The sequence below is a fragment of the Nothoprocta perdicaria genome, unplaced genomic scaffold (assembly GCF_003342845.1).
Source record: "Nothoprocta perdicaria isolate Ctin4 unplaced genomic scaffold, notPer1 scaffold_143, whole genome shotgun sequence".
Classification (NCBI taxonomy): domain Eukaryota; kingdom Metazoa; phylum Chordata; class Aves; order Tinamiformes; family Tinamidae; genus Nothoprocta; species Nothoprocta perdicaria.
The window spans coordinates 1585297-1595766 of record NW_020454572.1 but is presented as its reverse complement, the minus strand read 5'-3'; the positions used below and the strand labels follow the sequence as shown (position 1 = coordinate 1595766).

General features: G+C 62.9%; 2 protein-coding genes across 2 annotated transcripts in view; one reads left to right on the top strand and one right to left on the bottom strand.

The window, feature by feature from the left end:
• The window catches only part of CCDC102A (coiled-coil domain containing 102A), a 10667-nt gene extending 7826 nt beyond the window's left edge, over positions 1–2841 (bottom strand). The window contains exon 1 of the mRNA XM_026034357.1: positions 2809–2841. Within this exon, the coding sequence (XP_025890142.1) occupies positions 2809–2841 (33 nt within the window). The remainder of the gene's footprint in view (positions 1–2808) is intronic.
• Positions 2842–5652: 2811 nt separating this feature from the next.
• Positions 5653–10229, top strand: ADGRG5 (adhesion G protein-coupled receptor G5). The gene is made up of 12 exons (XM_026034356.1): positions 5653–5716; positions 5974–6058; positions 6148–6286; positions 6979–7107; positions 7239–7355; positions 7648–7690; positions 7902–8008; positions 8145–8263; positions 8369–8634; positions 8935–9034; positions 9391–9653; positions 9879–10229. Exons 1-12 carry the CDS (start codon positions 5653–5655, stop codon positions 9962–9964), a joined length of 1518 nt encoding a protein of 505 aa, XP_025890141.1. The 3' UTR covers positions 9965–10229.
• Positions 10230–10470: the final 241 nt, after the last annotated feature.

Here is a 10470-nt window from a genome sequence, read left to right as displayed (position 1 = left end):
GCTGGCGGGGAGGCCTCAGCACGGCGGGGGCGGCGCGGGGCGCCTCGGCATGGCCGCGCACGGCTCTGCTCAGCGCCGGCGGCCGCCGAGCGGGGACCTGTGGGCAAGAGCAGAGGCGTCACGGGGCTCCGCTCCCCACGGGGAGGCGAGCGCCATGTCCCCACGCGAGCGGACGTGGCAGTGGAGCGGAGCTCCCTTGGGAGCCCTGCCTCTCCTCCCAGTGGAACTGGTGCCTTTGGAGCACACACGGCTTCGGCTTGTCCTGCAAGTGGAACCAACGCCACCGCAGTCGCCCAAGGGCTCAGTGACGATCCCCACAAGCAGATGCCTCGGTGGGATGGGACACCTCCTACAGCGTGGGACCCCCGTGGGTGGGTCCTTTGGGTCCAGTGGGTGGGTACTTTGGGGCAGGGTGGGTCCTTTGGAGCATCTTCCAGTCCAGGCTGGAAGGTCAAACACCCCAACACCAAGGTGCCCAGCTGCGCTCTGAGCCCCTGCACCCCGTTCCCACATAGGGCTTGTTCAGATGCTTCAAATSCCCCAATCTGTCAAGTAACCCTGCGCCCTCCCTGCTTTGCAGCCACCAATAGTGGGACGGTGCCACGTGCCCGAGGCCACCTGCAAGCCCGTCGCAGAGCCGGCGATGCGGTGCCACAGTGCTCGGAGGGTGAATCCCGGCCGCGTGTCCCTGCGAAGCCGGCGCAGGATCCCAAGCAGGATGCTGCTCACCCCATGGCTCAGGCCGCTCCGGAGCGCSGGGATGCCATGGCCGGTGGGCTGACGGCAGCAGCACGGGTTAAACGCCACGTCCGGCAGCGGGGAGGCCCCGTCCCCTCCCTTCCCCCTCGCTCCCGGCGGCCCGAGCGCGCCCGCGGAGGCGAATCCTGCCCGGCTGCAGGAACCCACGGCCAGCGGCACGGCCCAGGGCCTGGCCAAGGCGGTGAACCGCTCCGGGAAACCTCAGCAGCAGCCACTGCCGATGCTAATGGGATAAATAYAGAGCCCGAGGCCTGTCCGCCCGCAGCCTAATGGCCTTGGGCTCCCAGTGGCACTGGCAGCTGCCCGGAGCCGGACACCAGCGGAGGAGCCGTGGACGCGGGAGCCGGGGTGCCAGGCTGCCGTCTGGGGGCACCTCTCCAGCATGGGCCGCCCGCAAAACGGGCTGTGCAGTCCGAGCAGGGCCGGACAGCGGTGCCAGGGAGCGGGGGGTGCAGAGACACGCGGAGCAGTTTGCTCGGTGAGCCCCGGTGGCCAAGGCGGCCGGGTGGCAGCGTGCGGCCATCCCGCGCTCCTCAGGAGAACGCGCTCCTCCCATCTGCTCCACCAAAACTGCTCGGCGCATTTTGGGTTTCCCCTGCCCAAACCTTCYGGGACATCCAGGCACGGGAAAGCGCCAGCCCGGCGGTCCTTGGGGGAAAAGTTTGGGGAAAAGTTCCGCAGCTAGCGCCAAGGCGGCGGCGGGGACACTGCGGGGCCGGGGACACTGCGGGGCCCGCGACGGCGCGCACGATGCCCCCCCCCGCCTTCCCGCGCACCCCCCTCCCCGCCGCCGTCCCGCCCCCGGCGCCTCCCCATTGGCCGTCGGGGCTGCCAGTCGGGCCGCCGTGACGCCGCGCGCGGGGGCGGCGGGGGGAGCGAGCCGCATTCCTGGGCGTCGGGGCCGCCCCCCCGAGTCCCGGCCCCCGCCCGCCCGCACAAGTTGCCCGCAAGTTGCCCGCGCCGCTCACCGGTGTGTGCGCGGCCGTGCGGGAGCCGCGCGGGCCCGGGCGCGGCCGCCGGGAGTCTCCTCCCTCCCTGCCCTTCCTCCTCCTCCTCCTCCTCCTCCCCCGGCCGGCGGCAGGGGCGGGCCGGGGGCGCCTGCAGCGCCCGGCAGCCGGAGCGGGGGGTGATCCTCGACGTGGGGCTCTCTGCACCCCGGGGTGCTGCACCCAAGGGCTTGCACCCGGGGCTGCTCGCACAGGGATGCCCGCAGCAGAGGGTGCTGGCAGGCACAAGAGGCACTTTCGGCTTCAACCCTATATTAGACATCAGAGAATCGTYCCCCCCTCATCCCACCCCGCGGGGGGGCAGGGATTCCTTCTGTGAAGATGTCCTTGCCTGCGGAGTTTTCCCGTCTCTTGGACGGCTTTTGGCCGAAACGGCTGCAACGCGACCACCCCAAAGCACTTGTGTCCCTGCGGGAGCATCCAACCCCAACCAGCCCCAAAGCTGGGTTTTTCCATTGGAAAAACAGTTTGGGGAGGRGGGGAGAGAAAACGGATCGTTCTCCCACATTTGTAGTTTCTGCGGTTAGCCTTGAAAATAGAAATTTCCCCGTCCCGACACGGCGGCGGGCYCTGCAGCCCACGCACAGGAGAGGCGGCCAAACCAGGTCCTGAAACTCAGTGTCTTTTAGCTCCTACCCAGCGTAAAGGAGCGGSAGAAGCGGCGCCAGGTGGAAGGCAGCTCGCGCTGCGATCCCACAAAAGCTTCCCCATTGCACATGGGAGGGGAGGTGGAAGGCGTTCATTTAAAGGAAGGCTAAACAACACTTTGTGGCAAAAGTTGTTTTGGATGCAGAAATTCGAGGTGTTTGTTTAGGCAAAAACCCTCATGCTTTGGKGCCAGCTGTTGGGCGTGCTCCTGCGCTTGGGTTGCAAAGCAGGAGCGTGGAGCAGGTTCACCCTGGGGTAAAACCTTGTGCACCGCAGCTCCCGGCCCGTTCCAGCTCCATCTCTAAGCCACGGAGCAGGGAAATAAAGGGAAAAGCCCAGAGCTTGTGCCCAGACGCCCAGGACTGGCATTTCAAGCCACCAGACCCTGCGCAACCAGACCTCGATCCAGCGGGTGGAAAGGGGCCATTTTGGCAAATCGCTGCCACGCACAACTGTCCCCAAATCGCTGCCACGCCGACTGTCCCAGCAGCTCCTCTTGCACTAGCTCTCGTGGCGCGGCCCGCCGTCCCCAGCGCTCTGAGCGGTGGCCGTAACCCGCTATAGGTGCCCTACAGGCTCCTCGCGTTGCTCCAGGCTGCTCCGCAGGTCACAGGGAGTCTCTGAAAAAAGAAAAAAAAAAAAAGACCGAGCAAAAGGGAACGTAAGAGACCTGTAGATTTAATCAGCTCGTCTGCATACGAACACTTCCTTTTCTGCTGCCAGAGCACAGAGCCCTGCCGTGCTGCCYGGCGCTCCGTGGGCACCGGGAGCCGGGCCGCAGCCGCCCGCGGCCCTGCCGAGTGGGCAAGGGCCTCCTCGGTGCTGCTGGCGTCTTAACGGCTGGAGGGAGTGGAGGGAGACCCCACGGAGCCTGGTGAGATAAGAAAACGTGCAAGGGGGGAGCCGAGGGGGGGTAAATTCGTTGTGCTCCCTTGGGGAAGCGGGAGAAGAGGAAGGCGAGCGAGTGYGGGAAAGCCCGCGTTGCTGCCCGCCGCGCGGCCCTGAGGCTTTCCTCACCATCTGGTTCCTGCCCTGAACTTCTCTGCCGTCTTCCCGYCCGGCACGGGCGAAGGGCTGGGCTGAGCATCCGGGCTGGGCGAGCGTCTGAGCGGTGCGGGTACCCGCCTGGTTCAAAAGGGCGCCCAGGTGAGTCAGCAGAGCACGCAGCACCGAGCAGATGAGCGGCAGATAGACAGGGCGTTCTGGGGGACCGGGCACGCCAGGGCACCCAGCGCTCCCAGCTGAGGAGTCACCGGAGGGCTCTGAGCCCTGTGATCCAGCCCATCATCATCATCACTGCAGAAGGAGGCTGGAAAGTGGTCACTTCTCGCTGGAGGAGGAAGGATCCTCCTCCTCTTGAAGCCTCGCAGTGGAGGAGTAGGTGAGGGAAGACTTAGCCACGCGTTGGGCTGTTACCCGGCTGCTCCTCCGCACGGGTGCTCATGAAACTAAGGGCAATCTGAACCACCCAGCGGCATTTGCTGAGCTCTGGGGTTAAAGCCAAGCGTTTGGAAGCGCAGGTTGCTTTCTCCTTATCTCCAGCGAGTGCATGCACCAAGAGAAAGGCAGAAGTATGGAGGATCCTCTTGCACCCTGCTGGAGAACCTTGCAYTCGTGCTGACCTCCCTGCAACGCCTGCACACCCGATGCACGCAGTGCGGGCAATAAACAGGAAGGATTAGAGGTCTGTGTGCGGTCGCAGGGCCTTGATCTCGCTGCAGTTAGAGAGATGTGGTGGGATAGGTTGTGTGACTGCAGTGATGCCATGGAAGGCTACATGCTTTATAGGAGAGAGAGAAGAGCAGCGGAGCTGGTGGAGTCGGTCTTCACGTGGGAGAGCAGTTGGACTGCACTGAGCTCTGCCTGGGGTGCACCAAGAGCCACTCGGGAGCTTGCAGGTAAGGCTTAAGGGGCAGCTAACACGGGAGACGCTGCGGAGGGCGTTTACTGCAGGCCACCTCAGCAGGAAGAGGAAGGCACTGAGACCTTCTGCAGAAAGCTGGAAATAGCCTCACGATCACGTGCCCTCCTTCTTCTGGGGGACGTCAAGCACCCTGCTATTGGCTGCAAGGCATCCCAGCTAGGCACAAACAGCCCGGGTAGCTTCTTGACACAGGTGGTGGAGGAGGCAATGAGGAGAGGGGCTGAACCTGGTGCTAATGAATAAAGAGGGACTGTTTGGAGGTGTGTGAATGTTGGGGGGGKGTTTTTGGCTACAGAGAGCATGAGATGATGGAGTTCGGGATTGTGCAAGGAGGAAGCTGGGCAGAAAGTGGGATCACAATTCTGGACTTAAGGTGGGCAACACTGGCCTCCTCTGGGACCTGCTTGRAGGAAGCCCATGGACTAGGGCCCTAGRAGRAGGGAGGGTCYAAGAGAGCTGGTTAACATTCAAGGATTTCTTCTTTCAAGCTCGAGATTGGTGCCTCCCTAAGAGTAACAAGTCAGGCAGAGGGGGCAGGAGGCCTGTGTGGGTGGGCAATTTGCTCCTGGCAAAGCTCAGGCAGAGGAAGGAAGTGTCTGGAGACGGGAAAAGGGGACAGRCCACCTGGGAGGAACACAGGGATGTCCCTTTCAACCTCAGCCATTCAAGGATGCTGCAACGCAACAGCAGAAGGGTCATTTCCCCGCCGCGAGTTGGTTGCCCTTCGCTGTCGCCAGYGCCCACAGCGTGAAGGAGCCTCCCTGCAGCCCCCATTAGCAGTAACGCRTCCCGGTACCTCCGCGAGCAGCAGGAGCCTCCCGAGGCGCCCTGTCCCCACCTCGCCGCGGTGCCGGCGCTGCGGTGGCTCCCGCGGCGCCGTGAGCCCCGTCGCAAGGGCGGCAGCGTCGCTCGTGGCCCGGCCTGCGGGCGCTCCAGGAAGCTGGGGCTGCCGCGAGCGCCGGCACCCGCGGGCGCCTCGCAGCCGCCGCGGCTCTGCGCCCGCGCCCGGCATTTGCATCGCGGCCTCGCAGGCGGCTGCGGCGCCGGCTCCTCGCCACGGCGCCYGGGGCGGGCGGGGGCCGCCTTGGATGGATCCAAAGGGCATTGTCAGAACCATCGGGAGTGAGCCCTGCAAGCGGGCGCGTGCCCAAGGTGTGGGATCCATCCCACGGCTCCTAACCCGGCTGTGCATGGCTGAACGCACCGGGCAGGCACGGCCTTGGCATCTCCCGGCTCCCCTCGCTCGGCACGGCCACCCCGGCACGAGTGGAGCCCTCACGGGTGCCTGGGTGTCTTTTGCAGAGCACCCTGGACATGGAGGCCCAGCTGCTTGCTGCCTTCGTCCTGGCGCACGCCACGGCTGCCCTGCAGTTGGACGGTAGGGCCTGAACCTGCTTCCCGCTTCTGGCATCCCTGGATTTGGGCATAGGCCGCCCACTTACAAGGGGATCCTACAGGAGGATCCCTGGGGTGTCGGCCGCCGTGCCAGGCGGTTTTCCCTCCTGCTTGGCGCTCAGCCTGCTYGCTGGGCCAAATCCAGTGCGGTGCCTTTAGGCAGAGGAGCTGGGGGCAAAGGCAAAGCTCACGGCACCCCCGCAAGGTGCTGGCAAAGCTGCTCTTATCTYGCCCATGCAGACTTGGGGATGGTGGAGAACGACGTGGCCACGCTGGGTTCCAGCCTGCAGGCAAACTGCAGCAGCCCCGTTGGCAGCATGGTGAGGTGCGTGGGCGCTGTGTCCCCGTCCCCAGCGCGCCCCAAGCCGGGACCCGCTCGTCCCGTGCACCCCGACCCGCCGTTTCGCCCCGCAGGTTGAACCGGCTGCAGCAACGGCTGGTCAAGGCCAGCTTCAACCAGAGCCAGCTCACTGTGAGCTCCAGCACCGTGCACGTCCACGTGTTCAAGTTCAGCGCCCGGGGCTTCACTGGGATCAATGTCACCAATGAGATGGTCAGAACCTGCAGGCTCCTCTCCTAGCCCCCAAACCCTGCTGTGCTCCCTGGGAATGATCCCTGGGAATTCCCTGTGCGTCTGGGGAGGAAAGGTTTCTGTGCAAAGTCGTGGGGCTGGTAGCCATTTGACCCTCGTGGTGGTTTCGAGGGGTGAGCGCTGTGGCTGCTGCTGTTGGCAGATGCTTTATGTGATGGAGCCACCTCAAGATGCTGCTGCCAAGGGGCTCTCCAGGTGGGGGGAGACCAGGTAGGACTGGAGAAATGTCGTGGTGTGAGAGTCCAAATGCATCCGTGGCACCTTGGCAGTGAGCTGGGGATGCGTGCTGGGCCGTAAGCTGTCCCCAGGCTGGGGGACGTGGTGGTGGCCCATGCTGATAACCATGGGGACACAGTATGGAGGGGTCCAGTCACCCTGCGTGCCTTGGTCCTGGGGGCCCCTGCAGGCCCCGCCACGGCCTTGGCACCACCACCTCTGCCAGCCAGCGCAGCACCCAAGGGTGACATTAGGGCCAAGCGCTCCAGAGACAGCACAGGCCTTTGTCCTCCTCTAGTGGCTGGTTGGGAGCAGAGCTTGGAAATGGCCCAAAGCATCTCAGCCACAAGGTCCTCCAGCCGCTGCGCTGACCCAGCCCAGCGTAGCTACCTCCTCCTCTTCCTCCTCCTTCTCCTCCTCTTCCTCTGCAGGCACAGGGCAGGCAGCAGGGAAGGCACCCATCGCATGCCATGCGCTTCCCGGCAGAGCTGATGAAGGGCATCCAGGCCAAAGASAGGGAGCAGAAACTCATCTGCATTTACATCCACAGCCCTTGCATCTTCCAGGTGAGCTGTGGTGGAGGAAGAGCGAGGGCAGCCCACAGGGATGTCCTTTGGGGCTCCTCTCCAGTGACCTGAAAGCAGCTGCATCTCTCAACCCACCCCAAAGCTCAGCTTCCCTCTGGGAACCTTTGCAGGATGAGCACAACAGCTCTGTGCTCAATGACCACATCTTGGGAGCCTTCCTCCCAAACATCAGCATCACCAGCCTCAGACAGCCTGTGGAGATCCAGTTCTGGCACGACAAAGTGCTGGTGAGTGCGGGAGCCTGGGTGCCATCAATGCGGGGGCTACTCCGGAAAGGACCAGAGCTGGAAGGAAGGGGGCTGATAAGTGTGAGGGTTGCGGGAGTGACCCCAAGCACCAGGATTTTCCTTTGAGTTCAGAAAAAATGAGATATTCCCCACTTTGCACTACGAGCAAGATGGTGCTTTGCTACCTGGAGGGGSTTCCTTGGGGAGCGCAGAGTCTTGCCCCATCTCTAACCTCCTCTTTCACTGATGTTTAACCTCCCATCACTAATGTCCCCCTTGCCCTTCCTACCAGGACACCTCCAACGCAACCTGTGTCTTCTGGCAGGACAGAGCCGGTGAGTGCATYGGTGGCTGGGGCAGCAGAGTGTGGCCACTTTGGTGCCACTGTCCCTGGTGGCACTGCCCAACCACCCAGGGGCAGCTCAGTGAGAGGACCAAGATGGAACAGGGCCCTCATCTGAYCACCCACCCCTTCACCTGTCAGCTCCGTGAGGTGTCCTCGGGCCCTTGATGCTGCCTCTCCAACGGCGTTTCTCTCCCCAGCAGGCAGCAGGAGCTTGGGAAGCTGGAGCTCGGAGGGCTGCGAGACCCGGCACAGCCAGGGCACCGTGCTGTGCCGGTGCAGCCACCTCACCTACTTTGCTGTGCTGCTGGTAGGATGGATGCCCGTGGCTTGTCTGGAAGAGTGTCTTGTTAGGAGAGTGATTGCTGCAGGGTTGGCATGTCCATGCTGCTGGCGCCCCGCACTGCCAGATCCTAAGCCCAGCCTCTTCTCTCCTCCTTGGACAGATTGCACCGAGCAACATCAGCCAGGCCGAGCTGGTGTCTCTCACCTACATCAGCATCGTGGGCTGCTCCATCTCGGCCACTGCCTCACTTTTTGCCATCCTCCTCTACTGCATCTTCAGGTAACAGTGGCTGCTTTGGTCCCAGACGCTGCGACATCCAGAACAAGCCAGGTGAAGACTTCTCAGTGCTCCAGCATCACCCCTCTTCTTGTGCCTGTCTTTTAGGAGGAAGAAGAGTGATGACACAACCAAAATCCACATGAACCTCCTGGGCGCGCTCTTCCTCCTGAACAGCGGGTTCCTGCTCAGCGAGCCGCTGGCCTTGGCCACCGTGGGGCTGTGCCGAGCCGCTGCCGCCTTCCTGCACGCAAGCCTGCTCTGCGCTTTGGCCTGGATGGCTGCTGAGGCCTTCCACCTCTATCTCCTCCTCATCAAGGTCTATAACACCTATGTCCAGCGCTACCTCCTCAAGCTGTGCCTCTTTGGCTGGGGTGAGTGTGGCCTCTGTGGTCACTGCGGCTGCCACAACATCCCCCTTTGGACAGATGGGTGAAGAGGAGCAACCGGTGCTGGTGGTGGGTCTGCCAGGAGGGAGGTCAGAGGAGGAGATGAGCACGGCTGGAGGTACCAGCCATGGTGCTCGCAGTGTCCGTATGCTGGGACCCCTGTGTCATACTACAAYGATCGCTGTCTGCAGGCGCTCTGGGCTCCTCTGCTTCTCTCCCATGAGCACGGCTGGGATTTCTTGCCTTGTCTTCTYCCCTGACCAGATTCTGTCTCCTGCCCCTCAGGTCTGCCAGCTCTGGCAGTTACTGGCATTTTGCTCTTCAAGAGAGACACCTATGGATACCTGGACATCAAAACTGCTGATGGCTACAAGAATGCTACAATGTGAGTGCTGGAGGTGCCTGGTGTCCTGGGATGCCACCGCAGTGCTGCTGATACGGGGACGAGGCCCAGCAGAAGTGGGAGGACTCTCCCTATGCTCCCTGCAAGACCACCATTTCTCTGAGCTCCATCCCTCCCATGCTCTTCTGCTGAGCCGTGACTGCATGGCACTGTCCTCCCTGCCAATGTAGGGCTGTCCCATTCCACATACGGGGCTTTTATGGAAACCCTGCCCCCTCCAATGCCCTTCTCGGGGGAGAAAAGCCCTTCTCCTCAAGCAAATTTCCCTCCTGGCTCCTCTGGCCTGGATCTGCTGTGCCTGGGTGCTCCTCAGCTCTCAGCTGGGCTCCCTTGCGCAGGTGCTGGCTCACCAGCCGGGCAGCTCACTACAGCACCCTGTGCTTCGCTGGCCTCGTCCTGCTCTTCAACACCGTGGTGCTGCTCGCCGTCGTGAGGATGCTGAGGAGCAGCCGGCAACAGAAGGGGATGGCGAGGAAGGATTGGGCGACAGTGCTGGGGCTCACGTGCCTGCTGGGCACTACCTGGCTCCTGGCTTTCTTCAGCTTCGGCATGTTCTTCGTGGCCCAGCTCTACCTCTTCACCATCCTCAACTCCTTGCAGGGTCAGTGGGAGCAGTGGGCCTGGGAAGGGTTTTTTGAGAGGGAAAATCCCACATGTTGGGAGCAGCAGGGTGCTCGTTGGGCTGCACTCTCCCCACCACGGGAGGGACAAGTGATGAGCTGAGGCCTCAGTGCCCCACAAGAGCCTGGGGGACTTTTGGGGCCAGTGGAGATGCTGCATGTTGGTCATCCCAATGGCGACTCTTGCCTTGCCTTTCTGCCCGCAGGTCTCTTCATCTGCCTGTGGTACCACACTGTGCTCCGGCGGACGGACCGCAGCTCCGCCAGCACCTCCTCCAACACCTCCAAGTGAGCCAAGGGCTTCGCKGGGACACCACGCTGGAGCTCCCCGTGCTGTGAGCCCTGCAGGGGTCCCGTGGAGCTCCGTGCTCCCTGCCGCCTTTTGGGACCTTTCTTGGGGGAGTTGCAGACAAGGGCAGGTTTCCTTAACAGCTGGCAAAATGCTTGGCTCCAGGGCAGCGATCTTGATTGCGCTGTCATTAATGAAGGTCCCGCTAGGTGGCATGAGGATGTCAAAGAATTTCCCGGCTCCGATGCCCGAGCGTCTCTGCACCATCTCGGGGACCAGAATGGCCATAACGGGAGCCTCGCAGCAGCACCCAAGCACAAATCCAGGCCAGTCTGCATGGAGGCAGAGCCGGGAGCGCGCGGCAGCGGGAGTCTCCTGGAGCTGCAAAACCCCTTTGCTCTGCACACCCTTCCTCGGTCCACTGAGCTGCTGGYGGGCTTTTCTCAGCACCTCCATTCTCCAGAAACACCAGTTCGCTTTCCTCTCTCCCCTAGGGAATGCAGRAATTC